A 25,840-nucleotide genomic window follows, 5' to 3' on the forward strand; every position below is an offset into this window, starting at 1 on the left:
AGCTTGGTTTTTCAAATATGGTTCAAGTATTGATTGAAAAATTTTAGGGATGTTTCAGTAGAATTGCATAAACATCTAGATTGAGATTCAGAGAGTGAAGAGAAACTGCCCTTGAGCAGCTAAATTTAGTTCCTTGTATTTTTGGATAGCTTTGTATATAGTGTTTCGAAGTTCAAGCTCTGACTAGCATACGTAATTTCAGGATTATGCTCCTGAGAATAATTTCTCATAATTTGCTTACTTCATTAAATGCAAAGTTTGGAGCAGTGTTCTCTGGTTTTGCAGGATGGCTCAGTGGTAGGAGCTGAAACCTCAGACGTTAGGTACAAAATGAATGTCAAATAATAAAAGGAAACAGAGCAAATATAGTTCTCATGCAGGACAACAATTTAATGGAATGCAAGGTTAATTTTGAGCTTAACTTATGATATATTTTTAATTTCAGGGTCAGATAACGCTGATGGATGTCCCTGTTTTTAAAGCAATTCAGCCAGAGGTAAGTAGTTCATTGGTTTTGTTTTCAAATTTAAATGAAAAAAAGTTATGCCAGTGTATAAATTCTGGAACTGTGAAGTGTAAGTATGTCAGTAAATCTTAGCTTTTGTCCCAGTTCGTATAGCTTTGAAGCAGATGGTTTTATAACACAAAAATACCTGGAACTAATTGTTTGGGGAATGAAATACTGGAATTTAGAGATATGTTCAGCTAGTGCTAGAGATGAAGTATCTGGGTTTTAATGTTTCTCAATGACAAACATCTTGATTTGACTATTCTGATCATAGTGGTTTAGATTTCAGCTCCTGATAGCTCATGCCATACCTCCTCCTGTCCTGTGTTGCCCTAACTGGTTCTTATCTTTTTGGAAAAAGAAAAAAGGCTGTAACAGCATCTTGTATTCAAGATGGGTGTGATCTGTGGATATATTGGGATAATACACTGATGATTTGTGTTCTCTGTTTTGTTTTTATATAATGCGATATTCTTTTCTGATTGCAGCATTACTTGAACTGATGTTTTCAGAATCTCCACAGTGACAATAATAAATGATTAGTTTGTTTATCCTTATTTCTGTATGATTAGCATTTTCCTGTGGGCATTGTTTTGCATTTTTGAAGGTTTATTTTTCAGTTTATTGTCCACTTTATCAGTAGTGTGGAAGTCTCTTTCAGCTCATCAGTCACCTCTAGACTATCCTAAGCTATTTTATTGGTAGCAGGCTTAAGAATATTTTGCTTCAGGTGGAGAAACCTGCTGAATCTCTTGGTTATGATTATTGATTTCGTCATTTGTGTACCCACAAACCTTTTGAAGGCTTCCTTTTGATCTGTACTTGAAAATGTCATGAGTTAGCTTTCATGATTTCAGCAAGCTATTTCCCAACTTGTGTAGATTTGTGTGGGTTTTTTCGTTGGGGTTTTTTGTTGTTGGGTGGGTAGGTTTTTGGTTTTGGGGGTTTTTTGTTTGTTTTAATCCTTCAAAGAGCTTCCCCTTTGATCTCTGGCTTTTTTTTTTTTTTTCCAGGCATACTTAGAGTCTTTTTGATTGGCAGAATATGTTTATCCTGATCTTCTAATAGGTTATCTTTTTTTTTAAAGTTCGTTTCCAAAACTTTAAAGCATTTTACCCTTTTATTTGATTCTTTTAAATATTTTCCTCATACGTGTTTGTGTGCTTCTTTTTCTGATGTTAAGTGTTACTGCTATGCAGGGTTCCCCCTGCCCCTGAGTGTTGAAGTTGAATAAGCTCTGGGTGCTTTTATGCAGTGCCTCATCTCTAGTTACACTGAGCTTCAAAGGACTGGATACCAGAAAATCAAAACACCAATTTAACTAGTTAGGACTTTTCCTAATGATCTGCTGATAAGGAAATTCTACTGCTTGAGGTTGATGGTAGTTTATTCTTTGCAGTCTGCTTCCAGCACTGCACAGGATGAGCAGTCAGCTATTTAACAACCACAAGGAAGCAAGCAAGTTGTATCTAGTGACAGTGATCCAGTACTCCATACCTCATCAGCTGTTGCTCTTTTAATGCTGCCTCTTGTATCTCAGATTGTTGTGTGAGCAGACCTACAGAAAGTCTCTGGGAGATGAGAAGAAATGTCAAGAGAAAGTACACTTAATGTTGTTGGCTGTTCTAACTCATTATTGTAAAAAATGGAAGAGAAAAGCAGAATAAAATAATGAAACTTAAGATAAAAAAAACCTGTGAGAGATTGGTGAATATATCTAGAAAGTAATTCCTTTGAAAAAAATCGGTATGTACTGCATGAGAAAAATCCCTGTGATGCCTTCACTGGAAAATATCCATATGAGGAAGGGTAGCTGTTTTGACACTTCTCAAATGTTTGCAGAAAAGCAGTTGAAGGCACTGACAGTGTGCAAGCATTATCTGTCCATCAGTGCCCCTTCGCAGGTAGACAGAGGTCTGTCATTTTGTATCTGATGTGCCTCTAAATTGTGTTGATCCCCTATGGAAAAGGGGCATACAGATTAAGTCTCAGGTCAGAAGCAGCTAGATGCAATTAAAATGCTTTTCTCCTGTTTTGCAGGAACACTCAGTTTGCCTAAAGGTGTCTTGACAGCAGATTAATGAAGTGTTGTAGGTTTTCGAGTTTCTTTGAAGTATGTACCAGACTGCGTGCCATATCCATGTTTTGATTCAACTTGTAAATCTTTACATGTACCTTGACATGTGCATTCAAACACTGTTGAATTTGTAATTAAAAGAACAAAATGGTGTTGAGCTGATTTCGCTTGCATAAAAGGGCTTCTAAACTGAGGCTTTAATGAGTGACTAAAAGGCATTGATAGAATTTGATTTTTTTTTTTTAAACCATGCTAGTAAGTACTCTATTTGGAATCAAATTTTGTAGCTCTCATCTGCATGCATGGTGGGAGATGATGAGCAACATCTTTGCCAATGTGCCGAGATTTAAAATCTGGGTGGTTATTATAGATTGTTGTAATTCACCAACAAATCCGTGTTGTACAGGCTGTGAATCTCTGTCTGCTTCCCAAACTCTGTAGAATGGTGTATGAATGAATATTTTTAGCCTTTAATGTGTTTTGATTTGGTTTCCCAAATAAGGGTGCTGCAAGATATATCCCAAGATGCTTAATTTTTAAAATAGCTGGAGATGTTGTCACCATCTTTAGGGTGTGTGAGCAGTATTCTTTAAATACCATAGTTTTTCTTTATCTAAACTGTTGTTTTGCGTCATCTTCATTGCGTTAAAATCTTTTCTTAAACTATTGTAGGTTGGTTTTGTTTTTTTTTAAAGCAACATCATAGTTTCATCTTAGTTACCTTACAAAAAACAGAGCTGAATAACACTTTTTACAGCAATATATAGTAATTTTTTTAGCATCAAAGTCAATGAATGCACTCATAGCACACACTTATATACTTCTGCAGCCTTTTGCCTTTATCTGTAGCAAACGAATTTCCTTCTTTCTGCCTATATTCAAATTTCCTACAGATATTGTGGGTTCATGAGTGTGCTAGAGTTCCTATGCATCGCCCACTACAATTTCGTGTTTCATGTTCTTAGGAAAAAAATGGACGAGGGGCTTAGCGTAGCCCATATAGCTTGGGAATAAGGTACAGTGGGTCACTGCACATTTAGGGCAAGGCAGAAGCATGTGCTTGAACAGCTATTGTGGCTTACACAGTATATAGTGACATGGTCCTCTGCCTGAGCCTTAAGCAGACTGTATCACTCCAAGTGATACTGGAAACCACCTTTCTTGATCATTAAAAATGCCTGCAAGGTGCTTTTGAGGAAAGAAAATAGAAAGAATTACTGTTTCTTTCTTAATTAATAATTAGTGGGCTGCAGTATAAGAAATGAAGGTAATGAAGAACACACCTCTGCTACATAGACTGTCTGCATGAAAGCAGCTGATTTGCATTTTAATTTTTGGGAAGCACAAAAAGGTGAAGTTCCCCAAGTCAATCATCTGATTTCCGTCTGTTCCCTATGAATGACAAGTGGTGTGTTGGTTTTTGTTTTCTTGTAGTAGTTGTGGCTTTCTAGAGAGGGACTATAAAGCAAAAAGGTAGTCATAGACTTGCTCAGTTGTGCTGCTGCTAGCTATGTTAACTAAATGCCAGATGTCCCCTTGCAGAACACATTAACTTGCTTTTATTGGAAAATCTGATTACTTGTTTTACATATTTTAATACAGTCTCCAAAATTATTTACCCATATGTACTCACATTGAAAATCTTTACTGGGTTGTTGTCTTTAACTTCTTTATCCCCTCTGCTTCACTAGGCTAGGCAGTGAAAAAAAAGAAAGAGTTCGCTTATTGAGTGTTCATCTCTACCTGTTGTGAAGTTGTATAATGGTTCCACTATTAATCCTAGCTTTTTTTTCCCTCCTATTTTTGAAACTTTCACTTTGACCCGTATATAAAGATTTTAATGAGAAGCACAGTCTTTCTGCCATGTAGTACAGGTTATAGTTTGAGTGTTCCTGTAGTATTTTGTTAAGGAAAAGAAAATTCTGTAGATTCAAGAAGCAATGAAAACCAAAATGAGTTATGATCCTAAATGTTTCAGTCTTGCACCTCATTTTAAATAAATTACACAAAATAAGAAATTGGTAGTTGTAGTGATGTGGCTCCTGTGCTTGAGTTGACTGGCAGACTAAGGAAATAATCCTTGTGAATACTTCAGGTTTGAAACTTGTGGTGGGAAAAGCGCAATTCTAAGGAAGATCAAAGAAACATGCCTGAATTAGAGTAACGGAATAGGCAGCACAGTCTCTTTAGTGAAGAAATAAGTATTTTTATATAAGAATGGTTTCTGAATTCCAATTCAGCAAATTAGTGTGCTTTATTGCACTAGTGTGTGCAGAGGCAGGTCCACACTCATTAGGACTGTATCCTACTTCTCCCAGCCCAAATGCAGTGAAGGCAAAAACCTTGGTGGCTTCTCTTCTGTTGATGGCACCTTAGGGTGGTGGGATGAGCAGTGTCAAGGGAAAGGAGTTTAGGCAAGCAGGTTCTAGCAACGGGGAAGAGGGTTGTGAGCAACAGTTTCCCCTGAAGCAGCATGATCCGGTAATAATGCTGAGAAACTGTGGGCAGGCAGCAAAGGGAAACTGCTTTTATTTTAGTTTATTTAGTTTATAGCAGCTATTTCTGCTGCCTCATTGTCTAGATTTCCATCTTTTTACCAAAATATTTATTCTCTGCCAGTCATTTCTTTCCCTTTCCATTCAGAATCTCAACAAGATTTTTCTGGAGGGGCAGCTTCGGTTGTCTAAGTCTTCTGTCAAAACAGGGAGACCTCTTCTTTGAAATAGTGATGATAAATATATATATTCATATGTATGGTTCACGGTCTGAGAGTCAGATCTTGCATCTGTGCCCAACTGATATTAGACCTCTAATTTTGAGTGTATAAATACAGATTTGACCTTAACATTAATACTGTTACTTACAGTCTAAACTTTCTTGGTGATGTTTTCTACTTAAAAATTACCATTTCTCTTGATAATCACATCAGTGCCACAAACCTCAGTGCCAGCTAAACCAGGTCTGCCTCTGTATGTAGCACGTCAGCCCTTAGATGTACAGTGCCAGAGCAATGGGTAACTTCTGGCTGGAATCATCATTGTTTTTTTACTCTGAGAATTGAAATAGTATGAGGACATGCCCTGAATTATTAAGAAATTACCATGCTTTCTCTAAACCTGAGACAGCAACTAATTTTTTTTCTGCTGTTAAGGAAGTGTAATCATCAGGTGCCAGTAAGGACGAACCACCTTGTGTTCTCCCAAGGGCAGCTGTGATTGTTACTCCAATGGAAACTGCAGTACTGGGAGATGCTGAGGGATGGAGAATGTAAGCAAGAGTCTCTTGGATGGCTTCCTTCTCCAATACCCTGCTCTCCTTTGCAACAGGAGCAACTCGGGGCTGTGTGGTTGTCTTGCAGATAGGAATGCACACTCCCATCTCCTTCTATGCTGAACATGCCAGCATTTTCCAGGATAGGTTTTGGTGGCAGAACTTCACAGTGAAATTTGAAGGAATGGCCCTAAATACAAAGCTGGAGACTCTGCATTCTTCCCTGCCTGCAGGCAGGAGTGTCTCAGAGTCTTCTCTAACAAATACCAGCATGCCACCAACTTCAAGTGGAAGAATTCAGGGTCTCTCTTAACTCGTATGAGTCTCTTCAGTTTTGGGACACTGGTTGAAAAGATGTTAAGTTCCTGATTTAAAAAAAAAAAAAAAAGCAAAACCCAAACCAAAACACAACCAAACCCCAAAGAACTTTAGAGCTTAGAATATGCAGATACAAAATTCTTTTAAACTATGACTGTCTTAAATGGCACAATTATTGGTGACACGTTGAGTCATCTTACCTGTGTTGTGTGGTAGCTGAATGTATAGTGTGATGCTGGTTTCAGTAAGTAGTTTTCAATACGATGATCAAACTTTAGAGTGGAAGATGTGGAAAGAAAGCATGAATAAATAAAAATGAAAGGCTGTACTTTGCTAGTGTGCTACTTTAATAATTAAGCTGTGTTGATTATTTTTCTTGGTAGCAATGTGGAATAGGTTGTGTGCTGTATGCATTTGCATCTATTCTGTATGCTATTGTATACAAATAGAAGAACAGACTTTGGTACATCTAGTTTTTATGATTTTAATTAAAAACTGCTTTAATGAAATTAAGTAGTAATAAACAACAAGGAAGATGATGTAGGTGCCCAACTGCTGACTAAGTTTTACAGACAATAAGAGGCACTGTAACTTTAGTTATAAAGTAATGCTTTTTCAGGCTTTACAAGTAATTTGTTAGATTGTTGAGGCCTACAGTTTTTAGGGTGACTTAAGTACAGGAACTATGTGATTTTTTTTTTTTTTTTTTTTTTTTAAATCTTTTAAGCAGGTCCTCTCTTTACTTTTACTCCACAAAAATGTTTGTGCTGAGTGTTGTTCAAGTTAAAATGGGCCTTTTGGAAGGGAAAACTGGAAATAGTGTTTCTTCTATTGTTGCTGCAAAAGATGACAATTTTCATATTGCTTTACTGCAACATGCTAAGTTAAAATAATGAGACATGTCTAGATTGAGTTAATGGGGTATATCTTCTCAGTAGACTTAAGTATCTTCAGAAAGCAATTAAAAACAGAAGAACATGCTGCTCTCTCTAGCTCAGATTGACATTTAAAGCAAGATTTTTCTGTGGTAACAAAATGGATTTTGAATTATTTCACTGGTTTCTAGTAAGAGCTGAATTAAAAAAAAAAGTCCCTAATTCAACAAAAGATATATTGTAAAAGTCCAGTAACTCAAGACAATTCAGAAGTTACACTTGTGGAATCTCAATTTACAGAAGAAATCAGAAAAAGGTGTAACTATATATTTATTACTTCAATGTATTATTGCTCTGTTAAGATATTTTGAAACTTAAGATTTGTCTCTCTATACGCTCTTGGCTCTGAGCATATGCTATTCAGTAATTTAAAAGAAAATGCATTTTCATCCTTGTTCTCCCAGGAACTGGCAAGCTGTGGCTGGAATAAAAAAGAGAAATACAGTTCTGCACCAAATGCTGTTGCTTTTACCAGAAGATTCAATCATGTGAGTTTTTTTTTTTTTCCAGTGTCGTCATATGTATGTGTTTTAAAAGTCTGGGGAATTAAGTGTTCTGTCATATCACCTTTATTACTGATTGCAGCTGATTACCTGAAAACTTAAAGTATCTCCTATAAGGAGTTCCTTATCTTCAGGATATACAGAGAGACCAAAACAGTACTATAGAAATAGCTGTATTTTTGTTTTAAATAGCAGTTATTGATGAAATGAGAAAATATTAAGTGGTGTTTTTCCCCGTGAATGCTGGCTGTGCTTTACATAAAGACAGAATCATAATTATAGATTAAAAGCTTACCATACAGGGTTTCTGGAGTAGCAATTAGGTGTAACTTCTTTCTGTGATAGTCGAGTGTCTTTTGTTCCACATAGATGTTTTTGTCCCTAGAAATACAAACCTTTTGTCAGACTGGTCACCTTTTTAAGGTGATCCGGGGCCAACTTCAAAATTTTACTGTACAGAACTTGTTCTTTAACTCTCTATTTGGCATAATATTTTAGGTAGTGTATTTGAGGTTTATGGCTGGCTTCCTTAAAAATTTCTCTGTGTAAAATGAACCTTTTAAATAAGATTGGAATCTTAGCTTTCTCAGCAATGAAAGCTGTAGGATTCCAGCTATGTTGTTAGCCAACCAAATCTAGAAACTGAAATGCTTTTTTTATGTAATGCCATATTTTTTATTTCAGATGAAGTAATTCCATTACTCTCATCTCTCCTCTTGTAAATGTTGAATAATGCAAGCTCTATTGCAGACCTATCTTCTGTACCCAGTCTCAGATCTACAGACATCTTTGTTAATCATCTGAAACTCAGGCCAAACCTCTAAGCTTTTCAGTTTGTCTTTTTCTGTCAGTTGTTGTGTACTTTCTCACTTTTCATTATTGCTCACATTCAGCATATGACCAAATCCTGTTACTTCTCATCGACAACATTTAAAATATTTCTTAACCTTCTAACGACCAAAGTGCTTGTCTGGGCATGGGTTTTGGACGCTTGCCTGGTTCTCATTTTGACTGAAGAGAAAATGTTACACCACAAACTTCTTGTGACCATGCTGTCTATTGAAATCTAGGGGGTTTGGCTTGGGGTTTTGGTTTGGGGGTTGTTTGTGGTGGCTTTTTTTGTTCTTGCTTTTAGTTGAAATTTTCCTGATCTGCCTTTTGAAGTTGCTCCTTTATTGAACTGTATATACAGCCTGAGGCTACTTTTATGCTAATCTCACCGATAGGCCAGCAATTCCAACATTTGCTGTCTTACTCATGTAAGTTATTTCTTCAAAGAAACATTTTGTTTTGCTGACTATTCCAAAATGTTTTTGTAGGAAGGGCCATGTTAGTCAGTGTACCTCATCAAGGACCTCACTCCTCATTTGTTGTTGTATAATATACTAAAGAACTGCAGGAATTGGCTAAGCAGAAAGTGAACTTCAGACATATTAAAGAATTAGTAAAATATGCTTAGCAGCAAGAAGGAAGGAGGGGGAACCTTATCATGGGAATAAGCAATCAGCTGTCTGCAAACTGACAATTTGTCATTACAGAGCTGCTGTTTATCTAAGTTGTAAAACGTTAAGGACAGAGGGAGGGTAGGTTTGCTTTGTACAGCTGGCCAGAACCAGGATACCTGTACTTTAAAAGTAGCTGTTAAAGATCTTAAACGTTGCTAAAATGCCAACTCTGTTGTTAAATAGGGTTTAGAAAAATTCTCAATACAGAGTTTTTAGATTAACATATAGGAATTCCATCATGCCACCAAAATCCCATTAGTTTATTATTGTAATGCTACCTTAAGTCTCCCCTTCTTAGTCATCTTAATGACTTTTTAGTTGGTTTTATGACCATTTTTGATTTTTTTTTTTAAGGATATTTCTTTATTTTACTCTGTGGAACATTTATCAAATCTGTTCACTGGATTATTAATTGATGGGTGATATTCTTGGTTTTGTTCAGTCTCAGTTTGTATAAAACCCCATATAAAACTGGTTATATGCACACAACAAAGGCAATAAGGAGAATAAGATGCTAGAAATACCTGCCTTTGAGTAATACATTTCTTCATAATAGTTGGTAGTCCTGTTTCCCTGGAAAGCATTGCTCCCTGCTAAATGGAACCTTACGTATTTTCATTGCCTTAGAGTGCATGTTAGATAGTTGTTGATAGTCACTATCTTTTTCATCTGTCTTTATTTCCTTTTACTACTATGCTTCATTTGTTTCAAGGAACTAATATTTTTGATTCAAAGACAGGTCCATCTGAAAGAAATTATAAAGCTAGATGACTAGGTCTGTAATGTCTTTGAACTTGTTCAATATGTTTCAATGGACTAAAAGACTTACGTCACTGTTTAAATTTTTTCAGTATGGTAAAGGAGAACCTTGAATAAAATGCAGCGCTCTGACTTTGAACAGTTGTCTGGAATTTATTGTACAGTTTCTCTCCTGCCTCCTTTCCCTTTGGCTTTGCATCTGAAGACCTTGCTAGAAGCGGTGCAGTTCAGAAAGGGACTAAGAATTATTTCTGAACTCTCTGTAGCTTTTTTGGGGGGAACACCCAAAGAGCAATAAACATAAAACCAGAATGTATTAGCTTTAAGATTGATGCCATGAGAAGTGGTCTAGCGTTCTCTTTGGATTGCATTGTGTAGACATTCGATATAGTGATATGTACACAAATACAGCTGCAAACTTTCTTGTCGTTAGGTTTGTGATTAAGCCTCACCCCATTTGTGTGCTTTCTCTGCAGCTGTAAGAGTTGGATGTGCCCCTCTATCAGCTGACAGGTTCCTTCACTGAGAATATCTTTACTAATGATTTGCTAAGACCCTTCTTAAAGTCTTGAAAACTTTGTTTTCTGTCATCCGTAAGCTCCAGTGACGACCTGTCCATCTGACCGGATCTGTCCCTGGTTTTCTTTTCCTTACTGGGTTTCAGATGTTGTGTTGGCTGCTACAGAAGATTCCCTTAGATGCCTGTTATTGCTGCTTTTAATGTCTAGAAGAAATACATTACCAGTAATCTGAATGGTCCTTGGGATACCCCCGAAACAAGAACAGTGGCAAAATCTAGAACATGTCTTTGCTGTGTCAGTGAGTTTTGTGGAGTCACCAGTGCAATCAAGACAGGTCAGTTTGAGGCTCTATTCCATCAGTTATCTCCCAAGAAATGAAAAAAGGTCATCCTTTTAACAGGCAGCCAGTAAGTAACTTGAAGCCATTGCAATTCACCATTCACCAAATCACCTGGAACAGGACAAGTAGGTTCTCTTTCTATTTTTCACATTGTCATCACCATCACATTTGGATGTTGCAGTGCTTAGACCGTCTCTTGGACTGTATTTAGAGCCAAAAGATTTGGAGGCACTTCTAGGTCGTCTTTCCTATTTCTTTTCTTGTTTGTTTCTGCTCTCTTTAAGGTAACATTTGAAAAACGTGGATATAGGAGACATGGTAGCCTGTAGGAGAAACTTTGCCTTGAAGAGTCAAAGAATAGGTAATAAAGAAGAAACAAGTCCAGCTATTTAACATCTACTCAGATGCTGTGTTAGTTTGTCTCTAACCAATTTTCTGAGAAACTGCTGCATGCAGCTTTGGTGGGTGAGGGACATACCATTTGCAAGAAGCTCTTCCAATGAGTTTACATCAGCCTTTATTCTGGCTGGAAAGTCATCAGTCTTACCTTCATATAGTGGGACATGATCTGGGAGGGAAAAGCAGCAAGTATTGTTTCAGTCACAGGTTCCTGTTATTCATGTTAGTACCTCAACTTCTGACTTACTGAGAAAGTACTTTGGATAACTTTGTGGTGTGGGCCTACGGTTCCAAATGTATCATTGCGGAGGACTTACTCCATCAGTAATGTTGTATTTAGATTCACCGTCCTTTTGGGAGCAGTGGAACTCAAGAATTCCTGTGGGATAGACAGTGGCAGCTGGGAATAAGAAGGTGTGGTGGAGTAAGCAGTTTTCATTTTCCTTGCCTGGTTTACATTCTCGGCGTTGAGTTCTACCCCAGGTGCTTGCTCAGCAGAGTGTAGTTCCCACTGGGAACCTACCCCGCTTACCCAGAGTTTCTAATGCTTAGACCTAAAATAAGTAATCAGGAAAATCTTTGCAACTTTTGGCTTTATCAGGCATGAATAAATTTCACCAAACTTTTGTTAACCTTTGAAATTTCACTGGGTTTAAATTATGCATTAGGCATCTGTCTCTCTTTTTTCCCCCAACTTGCCAAAAGAAAACCATGAACAGCTCTCACTTTGTAAGTAAAGAGAATATTAAATCACTAACAGCTGCTTCACAGCAAATTGATCTGCTGATAGCCTTTTGGAAACAGTAATGATTATGTGCAGTTGATTGCAGTCCACTGAGAATGAAGTAGTGCATTTCCAGCATTAGTTATGCGATAATTATATGTGGTGCCTGTAAAAACAGATCAAGTTCAGGGAAGAGAAATCAATTTAATCATTCCATGCCAGGACTCTTTTATTCTTGGAGAATACGTTGCTATGTGGTACTCCATAGATCTACAGATCTACTATTAGGTATTGTTTTTTAAATATCTAACTTCTTTATGTAGTTTAAAAAAAAAATTTGACCTCTGCCTTTTTCAGACTTCTTCTGAAAGTTAGTTGTATACTTGCATACTACTGTTACTGGTAAATCTGTCAGAGCGCAGAATTGTCAAGTTTGCTTACTTACTAAACCATTGTTCTTTACCTTTTGAAAATAAGTAACAAACAATTTCAAACAAACAAGAGGCATTTATTTTTTGAAGATTGCTGCTAGGCATTGATAAAATGTTTCATAGTTTATGTAAAGGTAACTGTTGCTCTCCTGGCTGTAAGATTATCTGTATTAAAAACCTCCTTCTTGAGGTTTTTATTTAAATGGGAGTGGAACTGTGCTGCCACAGAACTTACAATATTAGAGAAACTTGTCAACTAGATTCAATACATTGGAACAATTTGAGGGCAAAAGATCCTATTTAAAAAGGCAAATTTTTTGTTTCACTAACTCTGTGAAACTGTGTTTTAGTTTTTGGGGTTTTTTTAAACCAAATGCAAACATTATGTAGGAGAAGAAATTTGTCCTAAGTATTGTAGTGTTGCTGAGTCACAGTGAAGTGTGATAGTGAAATTTTACTACGGTTATCAGAAATTAAAGAATGGACTGTGGAAGAGGTTAGTGTGCTTCCTTTGAAAACAGAACAGACAGGGATTCTACCTTAGCTGTAATGGTGCAAGGTCAGTACTGTCTGTTTAACATTACGTGCTTTTTGTGTAGCATATCAGAATTTTTTTAACAGATATTTGGAAGAACGATCCGGAAACTCTATTAAAGAGAGGGCCTCAAATTTGCCTGTCTACTAAATAGCACAGAAAGCACAATTAGTTTTGGAACCGACGACTATGAACTTAAAAGCACCAGTATAACAAAATTAGTATTTCAGATAAGGCAAACATGAGATAATTAAAAAGCGTAAGCTGTGACTCAAGAAAAGAGTCATTCAAAAGTTAAGCATGTTTTTCTAGGTTGACCTTAACAGGGAAGAATATAAATACACAAATATATGTCAAGGGCTAAATGCTGTCTTGAACTGGTATCAAAGGCATTGATGCCAAAGGCTGTGGGTCATCCAAGAGATTGATGTTGGTGGGACAGTGTGAGAAATAATAACGTTTAAATGCAGTGAGAGAGGACTTGAGGCAAAATAACAACAACATATGTATGGAACAAATTTGTATTATTTAGGTGAAGAATGAACTTGGATAAAATAAAAAGTGGCCTATTGAAACAAAAGGGTTTATTAAATTGTTTATTTTTTGATATTTGGAATACATTAGATCATAGTGCTGTCTAAAGATAACAGTTAATAGACAAGAACAGCAAAAAACAAATGACAATGGCAGTATAAACACATCAAAGAGCAGTGGAGGTGGTTGGAGTGGAAATAATTAAGTGTGTTTAATTCTTTATCTCCTGCTTACTCTGTTACCGAAAGGACTGGATGGCTCTAAGCTTCGAAGAAAGTTTGCATTTTGTTCTGGTTTGTTTTTCCTGCAAGAGCTTGGAAATGTTGAGACTGGGTCTGGCTGGGACTGGGACGGAAACCAGGCTTCCTTGAGTAAATGAGTACTTGTGCAGCACGGTGCTTATGTCGCTGTGATACTAATGAACTTTCATAGAAGTCAGGGCCAACATAATAAATTATTTGGGTTTTTTTATCCTTATGAAAATGAGCATTGCTCTGTATTGTGAGCAAGTGTTTCATAGCCTGGCCTACCACAAGCAGTCTCCTATTACATCAACACACTGTTAACTTGAGACCGAAGAGATTTGGGATTTTAAGGCATAGAAATATGTGTGTTGTCTCTACCTGATTCTTTATGATACAAAAATCTATGTTAAAAATCAAATTCCCTTGATCTTCAAAGGGAAAGCATCTCCTTAGAAGCTTATTCATCAGTTGAGGGAAAAGTTGATTTTCTCAAGCTGTATAACTACAGCAGAACATCAAACTGAGGTTTAACTTTTTTTGACAGTATTTTGAAGTACTCTCAAATACTTTAGCATTTATGTATTCAGTACTTACGTATTTTATAGTAATGCTGTTTGCACAGAACCATTTTTTATATTTGTCAGGGTAACACAGTTTATCTGGAGATACTTGGCTTAAAAAGAAGAAAAAAAGAAAGGAAAAAGAAAACTGAGCTCCATTGCTAATTCTTTCCTGGCTAATACAGCCTTAGCCAAACAGACCAAAGGAAAGCAGTTGTTATGCAAGATGTTTGTGGGGTTTTTCTTTTATTTCTTCCATTTTCTGGTTCCAAGAGCTGTTGTGTTTTGACATCCCAGTTCTCATCAGATCACTGTAACATCACTGAAATTGTAATAACTTTGGAGGTGCAGGTCTTCCCATGCTATTCTGTATAAAAAGCTGTCATACTGTACAAAGTGAAACAGGATAAACAGGGTATCTCATTTTTTTTTAATTGAAATTTTAGGCAGGAACCTGAATACATGCGCAATGTTAGTTTAGAAGTAGTTTAGTATCATACTTAAAAATCAAAGCCGCATGATGGGTTGAAAGATGTTTATGTATGAGAGCATGCATTTCTTCATACACTGTTTTCAGTAGTTTTGTAAATAGCAGTCATGCTGTGTCTTGCCAGTCATTCGTTTTTTCCGAACCTGTAGTGAATACATGAATAACATCTGCAGTATTTGTTACCATCTGCTAATTCTTTGCTACTGTTTTATTAGTTATGAAGGTGTTTATTTTCTGTCATTCTTTGTGCTAAAGTATGTGAGGGCAGAGGGTGTGGGGGGAGCATAGGAGAGAAAAGATTAGAATTTAGACAAGTTACCAAAACATTTTCTAAGTATAGCTTTTATGAGGCATTCATGTAACTATGAAATGCAGCAACCATCCTTCATACCATACTGAATACAAGAGATTTTTTTACACAGCAGTGAAGTTAGTCCTGTAAAACTTAACTAATTGTTATGGTAGTGTGCTTTATATTAGCAGGTAATTGGCATAGCGAGCAATAGGAGTACATACTATGAACTCTGGATTGTAGCAGAGGCTTCTTATCTTATGTTCCAATTTTGTTCAGATGATATGGCTCTGATTGTTATTATTATTTTGAGGTGTTGAGAACTTGGAAATGTCAGTGAACTGTTGAAGCTGTTCAACTCATCTGAGAACTGGATAGTGCAGCTTTTGAATCTGTGGAAAAGTAAAACCAAAGGATATAACTCAATTTTAGTTTTATGTTCCTTCATTTTGTAGATTTTCTTAATGAAATTTCATCATGATTTTATTTTCTTGGGAGAACTTTGAAGTTTGAGAGTTTTCCCATTTGCTTTATGTTTGTGAGATTGCTGCCTCAAACGTGGCCTGAAAATGAGTCTGTTTGCATAGGTTGTACATCACTTGATTTTGCTGGGGTTTTTTTGAGATGTGCTAGCGGCAGAAGGGTTTTCCTCATTAGAAAAACAGATCCAAATGTCTTTGTATGCAACGAATGGATGCAACAGATTTTACAAAGAGAAATTCTAGCCAGCCACACTCTTACTGAGAAAAGCAGGCACCAGGATGTGCGCTCTCCAACAAGAAGCTGGAGTGCATGGCTACCGGTTATGAAATGGTGAAGGTGAAGAGAGTAACAAGATAATAGATTCAGTTCTTAATATAAGTCGGATTTCTTAATTTGATTTAAGCAACTGCTTGACCATGTAATAATAAAAGGTATCTTGGGTAAGAATGAGCAGAATAACAGAGCAAAACACTTTGAAGAAAGGTGTTTTTTTTAATTAGTATCTGTGTTATATTGTTTGGGATTTTATAGTGTAAGAATTTGCATGTTCTAGTATGTATTCAGCTTTATAGTTGGCAGTTAAATGCTGTGAGACTTTTAATATATTACTAATGAAATAAAAATATTAAAAGTGTAATGTTGAAGCTCTATTTTAAAAAGGCAATTTTTCTTCTTTTTAGGTAAGCTTCTGGGTTGTTAGAGAGATTCTACATGCACAAACTTTAAAAATAAGAGCTGAGGTTTTGAGCCACTATATTAAAACTGCGAAGGTAAGAATTTGGAGGGGGGAGGTGGGATTCACCATGATGAAAATTCTTACACTTAAGTTGGTCAGTTCAAAAATATACATGGGTAAATATTTATCTGATACCTGATTTAGCTGTGGTTCTATCTAATTGACGTGACTAGCTGTTTGGCTTCTGCATGTAACAAAGTTGTCAGAAATAGTGACAGACCAAAGTCCTGAAATGGAAGCCTTTGTTTACAAAAAAATAGCTTAACTAAGGAAATGCAAAAATGCCTTATCTCAGATACTGTTTATTAAATAATGTAATTTACTGGATATGTTTTCTAATGCTGGTTAAACCAAAATGCTGTGTCTAGAATCTGTTCAAATTGCATCAGTGAGAAGAGAAATAGTTTGCTTGCTTTTACTATTGGAAGGAAAGAATCTGTTATCTCTTATTCCAGTTGTGGCATGAATAATATCAACTTAATAAACATTCTTTCAAAAATATACCTGAACTTGGAAAGCATTTTAGAGCTCTCCATCCTGTGATATTTTCCTGAAAGCCTTTAGGACTGATATTTGTACGAAAAGGGTCAGCAAAACTTGACTTATGTGTACGTGAACCAAAGTCCTGGCCGTTGACACAGAATCCAACTTCTTCATTGTAGTGTGAAGAGTTTCAAGTTTTTGCTCTTGGACAGGGCCGACACTTATTACAGCTAACTTCTGTGGCCACCTCAGATTACCTGCAAGAAAAGATGTAAAATTTTCAATTACCTTGGAATTGATTTTGCAAATGCATTTTTTTGTCTTGATATGCACATTTTTAATGAAGTAATATTTTACGCCTATGGGATTTGACTATAAATTTTGGGCAAAGCAAGCTAGTTTTGTAAGATTCGACAGGCTTTGCTCAATAACCATGCTGTGGTCATAAACTGTTAAGGATCTCTTTTAAATATCCTTTGATATCTGGTGGGCTAATGTATGTTCACCTCATGTACTTTTAAAAATCAGTTCCTGGTTTTTTTTTTTTTTTTGAAAAGTTTGCCTCATGATCCATGTCCCTCCATAGGAGAAGGGAGGTTCACCTGTGTGGTCATAGCGCAGACCCGATTTTGGAAGCCAAGCAGGGTCAGACTTGGTTAGTACTTGGGGGGGACTTGCCAGTGCTGGATGTTGTAGTCTCTGTGTTGGACACAGCACCCTGAACGTGCCTGATCTCATCAGGGGACTGCAGACAGCAGTGTCTGCTGAAATGCTGCTGGTTTTGAGACAGTTACGTTCTCTAACGATTAGTTGAGCTTTGCTTACCTATGAGTTGTAAAAATCACAATTACAAAGAGCAAGAAACTATATATGGGACAGTTTTTTATATATCTTAATTTACTTTATCTATTATCTTGGCTTTGCTTACGTATGGTTGCTAATATGAAGTTACCGCAGTTAGTGACATTTGAAGGATTTTCCGTTTACACCAAAACTATTATCAAAGCAGCTTGGTGGCAGAGGTCTCGCTAATTAACTTTTCTTCAGAGAAGCTGTAAATCTACTCTACAGGGAATTCTTTGTGCCGACAGCTATCTATTGCATAGCCTTCAGTCCTTTAATGGTATCTTATGCTATACTGCTTTATGCGTGGACTAATTGGACTTCATAGTTGCATTCCCCTGAAGTTCCCAGGCTATGATGATTGGTTATAACTTCTGTTTCAATGCTGGCAGCGGCTAGGAAAGCCCTGATTTTTTTTTTATTTTTATTTTTTATTTTTCATCATCTACATTGTCCTTTGGGACAGTCAACTTTATTACTTTGTTTGGGGGCACATGGGGGGTTATTTTGGGGGGTTATTGTGTAACTGGAGGGACAAACACCAGCAGTACTATTCAGAAGAATAGTAGGAGTATGGTATATGACAAATGTCCTCACCCCGTGAAATATTGATTGCCCTTTCCACACAGTTAGTAAAGAATCCTCCCAAAAGAGGATTACGAGAAGGAAACACTTCTTCAGCAGATGTGGAAAGACTCTCATTCATCAGTAAGCATGCTGGAACCATAGGGTTCTGGGCACCCAGACTGAAATTGCTACTAGGGTGACCTGACAGTAAGCATTAAATGTGGCATTTCTGAGTAATACCTACGAGGACTTTGTTCTATAAAAGGCTGTTGGTTTTCTGGCAGTGTGTTAAGTGGAGAGAGAATCGTTTGCCCTCCTCCAAAATAATTTGCCAGAAAACCATCCTCGCAGTATTGCTTTCAGCCTTCCCAATATAAGATCTCTTCTGATATTCAGCATTTATTAAGAATCAATTTAGTGTAACTTTTTTGTCCTGTTATCACATGAAAGGCTGCCTAATCAAGAAAACTTGGGTAAGCTGAGTTCCAAGGAGGACAAAAACTTCCACCATTTTTTTGAATAGCAAGAGTTCCTTATATTATTGTATCATGTTTCTCGCTGGAATCCTAACCTACCTTGGTGAATTTTCCAAACGGGTTAAACAGGGTTTGCAATACTGTGATTGAGTATCCATTTCTCTTTATCAGTCTTTTTATTAGGTGTAAAACCTCAGTTTGCATGTGCCACCAAAAATCCTTGCATGTGGTTCAGACCTCCAGGTGCTCATAGCTATTGGAATAATTGATACTGCAGAAGAGCTTAAGGAACAGCTTTTTCTTCCAGACCATTTTTAAGCTTTTATGACAGTAGTACCAGCAGTTAATTGGCCAAGGCAGATTGATGGTTTTGGAGGCAGAGGGAAAGAAAGAAGAGAGGAGGGAAATTCCAAATATGTAAGAAAATGCACTCATACGCAGTGTTTTGTAGAGTTTTAAAGAAAATTCTTTTACTCTGATGTCTTCTGTTTTCAATTTTGATTTCATTGTTCCTTTCCACTAGTTAATTTTAGTGTCATACCCCCAAAATTGTCTTTCAGTGAGACAAATATTCCAGGTATGCGGCTCTGACCATTTACCTGCTTGGTTTCGTCCTGCAACAGTACTTTTTGGGTGCCTTGATGCAGCCTTGGTAGCTACATAATCTTGCAGTGCCAAATGCGTTTACAATATTAAATACTGCCACGATGATATCATTCACAACTGGGTTATCCTTTTTGGCATGTTAAGTTTGAAATTCTCTTGACTGCTATGAAAGGAATTTGTTGGGTTTGAATGTCAGAAGATTTCTGGCACTTTCGATATATGTTCCAAGATGTATGTACATATAGCTTTTTTTTTTTGAAGGGCTCTCTCTGGACTATAAAACAACAACTATAGTCTAAGCCAAAACTGTATACATGCAATAATGAAAAATTAGGCGGTGCCGTAAAAGCAGTATGGGTGCACAGCAGTTCACTGTACCTAACTCTTCCATTTTAGAGCATGCAAGATTTCTTCATTTTTAGATTGCTCTTTATTTTGTATTATTGGCAGCATTTGGAATGTTGCTTATTGTATATACTTTTGTCCTCAGAAACTGTATGAGCTGAATAATCTGCATGCACTTATGGCAGTTGTGTCAGGCCTACAGAGTGCTCCAATCTTCAGGCTGACTAAAACGTGGGCGGTAAGTGAGCAGCGGGACAATGGAGGGTTTTAAATTTATTCTTAGGAAAATACAATATTCTGTAGCTTGTTTTCAAGAATGCAATAATTATTACAGATACTTTTAATCTTCTTGTACTACGTACATAATGTTTCTAGTGTCTCTTAAGTCTATGATTTCCTGTTGAATAATTTTTCCATTCTCGCATAGAAATATTTTCCTTTGAAAAATAGTTCCCTGCAAATTCTGCTAAATGCAGAGGCTTCTAATTTGGCCAGAAGCTATTTTGTATTTAGTTGCTGGAAAATTATGAATGCCAAAGTGGGTCATACTTTAATCGTTTAGGGGTTTATACTGCTGGAATTTTTTTTTTTTGCTATGGAGAGCAGATGTCCAGAAACTCTTGATTCAGTTTCCATAAAGAGATTTGTAGTTTCTCTGACTGATAACTAAATCTAGCAATTTTCCTCACAGTTTTCAGAATTATTTTCGTGGTTAAAACTGCATTACACAACATATTTGCAGGTCTGCTTTTGTACGGTTATGAATGAAGGCAGTCTTTGGAAACACTTTTATTTGACATGTGGTGGTTTTTTTTTTTTTACTGGAATCAATATTATTTTTGTGTAATTGTATCCTTGATCAGAAGAACATTGGGAATGACTTTTGCTCGTTGATACTCCAGAGCTGAGAAAACACAGTGCTTGATTCTGCCATATATTGTGTAGTTATCCATCTGTATAACCAGATGAACTGTGACATTTTCAAGTGTGAAAAAAATAATCAGATGACTGAAATACTCCTGTGCGAGGGATTCGTATAAATAGATCATTAAAAAGAGCTAAAACTTTCGCTGCAGATGTGTCAACGCATCCTCACATGTTACAAAAAGTGTTTCTTTGGTAACTAGATGACAAAGTTTAATTGATAAATGTTACCAAAGTTGTACATAATTCACTCCTGCTGAGATACTCAACTTCTGGCCATATTTTGCAAATGTGCAATTAACTAAGGCATCGTTTCAAAATACCAAAAATCCTCTAAGGATATCTTAATGAAGTTAACACTTCAAAATGATCTCAGGGAGAACTTCTGTTTTTCTAGTTTTGCTGCGTCAATGAATTGATGCCTCAACAGTTTTACATAACTGATGATTGGGGATGGAGGATATTGTGTGACTCGAAACAAATGTCAGCTATAACCATATATTATTACAACCATATTAGTTACTACCGTAATTATGCCATTTGGAACTGGCAGTCCTCAGTTTCTTTTCCTGCTTGGTCAACCAGATGCAGTTTGCACTTACGAGGTTTATTTGTGTGCTGTCGGCATATGTATCAGCTTTTAAAGTTTACCTCTCTTCCAACCTCTGAAATGCCAGGTAACTTCTCCCACATTTCTGCAGGTGTTTAATTTCTCATACATTCCCAAGTGAGTCTGTGCTTTTCATCATCTCATATAAAGCCTTTGCAAACTGAAGTTGCGGGATGGCTCGAGCAATGCACACTGCAAACTAATTTAGATGTCTTTCTCTTGGAAGTTCAGTTTATAAATTCTAGATGTAATTGTAACCCTTTGTCTTTCTGTATATTAAGAGCAAGAAAAGACATATGAGCAGGCACACCAAGGCATTATTTGAATCACCAAGTCGTTTTTGGAAGGTTGCTGTGTAACTTGCTCAACCTTCAGTAAGGAAGGATTTTTTTTCTCCATTTTTGAGATAGTTTGTAGCAGCCCTCAATCAACCAGACTTACGAAGTCAGGAAAATAGCCACAAGCATATTCACTCACTAAAAAAAAAGTCACCTTATATGGTTGGAATCTAGAGTTGAAAGGAGCTATTAAATATTTGCTTGGTAATCTAATGTTCCTAAAAAAGTCAGAATTCATGTCTTCTGACGGTATGTCTGAATATGTCTGAAATTTGTCTCAATTGCCTGCACACCCTCTGAACTCTGGAGAATAATAAATGCTTCTAATGTGTGATTTGCCCCATTCAAAACTTTAAAGAATTGTGAACCTTCCCAAGAAAGTGAATAGAACAGAAAAGAATATTCTGCTTCTCTCTTAATGTAAAGGAAGTCTGGATGACCAGCTAGGACTTGGGGAATGTAAGCAATAATCACTAGACCTCTGAAGTTAGGTGAGTGAATCCTGCCCCACTCTGCCAGCTCCCTGAAACCTCATCTCTCCTTTCTTGCATTTCAAAAAGGTTGTCTTCAGTGCTGGCACACTATAATTAGAAAACAACGAGCAGTCTGGAAGGCTCTGAATCCTTCCCTGCTACTGTAAACTATAAGCCTTAGCTTTTGTTGTCTCTGCATATGTACCTCTCTTTACTGTTCTTTGCATCCTTTGAGCCTAAGAGACAGAGGAATAAAAATTATTTAGAAAAAGAAGTAGCTCCAAAACTGAAGAAATAACAGCTGGGTCCTTCCTTGCCCTCAAAGAAACACTTTTAATACTGTCAGGTTCTCTCTACTTTTCTACATAATGCAGCAAGGGGAGACATGATGTGAATTGCACCATAAGCCCAAGGGAAAGTCATACAGGATCAACTTGTTTAGAGAGTATTCAAAGAGCCTGAAATGATATATCAGACTTGATTGTGCAAATCTGCATGTTTTGAGGAAAATAAAATTCGTTTCATTCAAGTCTAAATTTAGACCATTACTATATCTGTTAGTCTTGTCTTACCTTCCAGTCTGCAAAACTACGAAAGCCTTCCAGGCACCAAGTGGCGGCAGAATATTTTAGAATATTATTAAAGGCAAGCTAATCTAGGCTGATTAAACTAAAACCATCTTTGAGGAGATAAACTTCAAAAGAAAAATGTCATGTTCCAGTGGTTGGGAAGAAGTCATGCCTGTCTACTGTTTCCTTGTTGTGGAATTGGCAGATGTCTGCAGTTTTAATGAACAAGAGATGCTGTTCGTCCAAATATTGGAACCAAAGCTTAAGATGTAAATTAATTGCTGGAATGTCGGAGACCAGTATGTCCTGGGAAACTTTTTAAAAGCGACTGACTTCTGAAAGCCGGTGTTCAGTTTGTTCGTGTGTTAGCTATCCTGATGAAGACTAGATATAGGAAAACTAAGTAAAAAGAGCAATTATTTCAATAGTGAATTTACAGCTTTAGGGAAGGAACATTTCGCTTCAATCATGTTCACATAGTTTGATCTTTAACTGAAAGAGAAAAGGGAATATGCATAAACCTTTAGTGATCTGACCCTTGTATTTTTTACACTGTTGGGTATCTTAAGGGGGAAAAACTGTGATTGGGACTAAAACACTGAGTCATCTGCCAGAATGTTTAGTGGGAGCATCTTACAACCTTCTGGTATAATCCTGGTTCTGAATTAAAATTAAGCCTTTATTGTGGTTTTGCAGCACTAGTTCAGTGGGATGTTTTTAAAATAACTTACTTTCCCAATCCTACAAAGAGATCCTAGTTGCTGTTAATTCCATCAAAGGAAAGGACTTTGGGGCGGGGGAAGAATGGACAATGAAGGAGATCCATGACCTTAAGTTTTGTATTGGAAGTGGACATTCCTGTAATATTAAGAGCCAGTAAAATTGCTAGTTGGCAGAACAATATACACAGCTTGTATTCAAGTGCCTTCTGTGAAGAAAAATGGATTAAATACTTAAGTTTTTTCCAGATATACACAGAGCCCTCTACTTGAACATCTGCATTCCGTGTTTTTAAAATTGCAGTTTAGTTAAAGATATTTATTAGATCTTAATGGTATTGTTTTGCTCTTTGGAAAACTATTTGTTGAGATAGCTCTCAATTCAAGAATAAGAGCATGTTTTGGAATTCAGATTTTTGTGAAGCTAGATTAGTATAAAATTTCTCAGTGTATCTGCCAAATAAATATTAACTTGTGGGTAATTAGAGTGAATAAATTACTGGTTTGAAATATTGTAGATATGGACAGCACATGAAATTGTGATATGTGTTAGCTGGATTAGTCTTTTGATAACTTGTATTATTTCAGAAAGATCCTCCAGGATACCAAAGTTTTGCTTGGTTAATTTTTTAAACGCTTTATTTAAATTTAACAGCCAAAATAGCTCCTTTTCTTTGTAAACTTTCCCAAGTACTTACGCTTAATGAGTAAATGCTGTAGTTTTGAAGCGGTTTTATTTAAAAAAACAATAACAATAATGGAGGGGTAGGGGTGGAAATCCTGTGCTTATAAGGATAAAAGATAAGTCATAATGATTAAACTTAAGCTCATCTGGGTTTGTTTTTTTTTTTTCCCCTCCTAGTTATTGAGTCGGAAGGATAAAGCCACCTTTGAAAAGTTGGAGTATGTTATGAGTAAAGAAGATAATTACAAAAGGCTTAGAGACTATATCAGCAGCTTGAAGATGACTCCTTGTATTCCCTATTTAGGTAAGTTGAAGTATTTCTAGTGGCAAGCACTAATGACAAACATACTTCGCCAGAAATTACACAAATTAACACCATCTTTTAAGCATGCATGAAACTATTTCAATACTTCAGTAAAGAACCATAACTACTGATTGATTCTGGATAGTATGTATATGGCAAAAAATAACTTCACTAGCTTCAGAAAGAAAATATCTATTAAACATCACAAACACTTCAGGTTTTACATACAGTGTCAGTTTTCTAGGAAATTATTTTCCCATATGTTGTATAGATACCCTGATTGACTTCTGGAGAAGTACTTAAACTGTTATGCCTGCTAGCACTCTTAAAGAGCTAAATACTTGACTGTTACAGTAATGATGGCTTTTAATTTATGAGAAGCTATAAATCAGCAGCCTCTGAGATAAATAAGTGTAGATCTTGGGCTTTGCAATACGCTAAAATCTGGAGATATTGCTGCATTTAATTATCCTAAGGTGACAAGAGAAACTGGGTTGTTATGACTGACTCAGCTTTATGGAATAATTATAAGTAAATTATATTCCTGTGTATCTGAAAACTAGATAAATATGTTTAATATGTATTGAGTTTGTTGCCAGGCTAATCTAGAGTAATCTAATGTGTCTCTGTTGGAAGTGATCAGTGTGCTTTTTTATGTAGCTTTTTCCTTGGTATCATAACATGTTGATAGTCACATAAAGGGAATGTTTACCCAGTTTTTTCAATTTCTGGAAAAAAATAGTTGATATTTTTTGCAGATAAGAGTTGATCATAGAATCATTAAGGTTGGAAAAGACCTTTAAGATCGTCAAGTCCAACTGTTAGGTGATTTTACACCTAAAGTCAAGATGACCTCCTGTGGTCACTAAGACTCATTAAACTGTTATCTCTTCCTGAAATTTGGTATTTCCTTTACTCAGCTGGGCAATTAACTTTTTCAAAACTAATAACTTGACAGTCATCTTTATGCTGTTATCTATGTGTCTGTCACAATATTATTCCAGTTGCTTTGTAGGTTGATATGAGCAACACCACCATCAGTGATATTAGAATCTAAAATCATTCTTCTAAAATGCGTATAATCAGGTTTTGTGGAATTGGGTGAATTTTACTCACTTTATACTTAAATAGGAAAAAAAAAATACTTTGCTGTGGAGAGCTAATAATCATTTTAATGACAAGTAGTCTTATAGAGTTCTTCATTCTGTCTTCATTTTTTACTTCCCAATTACATCCATCCCGGTAACATCCGTCATTTCTAACATGATTTTAACAGCTCTTAATTTCCTATATTTTCAAGTATTCAGATGTTTGTGTCTAGAATGGAAGAATCAGCATGAGCCTATTTTGTCTGAAGTGCAGGTGTGGAAATTATTGGTGTGGCATACGGCCACATGTTACCCTGTTTGTTGGCACGGCTATTAAAACTAGGCCTAAAGGGGCAAAGAATAAGCCAAGCATAATGTAATGTGATTAAACGTAACTTTGTAGCTTTCCCATCATATGTACGCTTATAGTATGTGTGTGTGTATATATATGCACTGTGTATGGTTCTGAAATGCAGTTTCTAGCTTTCCACATGCTTTTTACTTATATGCCATGATTTTTGAAACATGAAGCCAGGTTCAAATTGTTTTCTTGCTGATGATAGAAGTCACAATCTGCTGTCAGATTTTTTTAAAATCTCATGGTACTCTGACCCTTGCTGTTATGGTGGTCTTCTAATACTGCTG

At 36.4% G+C, this 25,840-nt stretch overlaps 1 protein-coding gene across 3 annotated transcripts in view; it reads left to right on the forward strand.

Moving 5' to 3' along the window:
• RALGPS2 (Ral GEF with PH domain and SH3 binding motif 2) overlaps positions 1-25,840 on the forward strand; it is a gene marked incomplete at its 5' end in the record, with an annotated part of 101,821 nt that overhangs the window by 16,369 nt on the left and 59,612 nt on the right. For all 3 annotated transcript variants that reach the window (XM_082002840.1, XM_082002838.1, XM_082002839.1), the window contains 5 exons: positions 446-496; positions 7,513-7,596; positions 16,110-16,199; positions 19,631-19,723; positions 23,981-24,107. In XM_082002840.1, the coding sequence (XP_081858966.1) occupies positions 446-496; positions 7,513-7,596; positions 16,110-16,199; positions 19,631-19,723; positions 23,981-24,107 (445 nt within the window). The remainder of the gene's footprint in view (positions 1-445; positions 497-7,512; positions 7,597-16,109; positions 16,200-19,630; positions 19,724-23,980; positions 24,108-25,840) is intronic.

This window comes from Phaethon aethereus (assembly GCF_964289735.1).
Source record: "Phaethon aethereus genome assembly, chromosome: 8".
Taxonomy (NCBI): Eukaryota; Metazoa; Chordata; class Aves; order Phaethontiformes; family Phaethontidae; genus Phaethon; species Phaethon aethereus.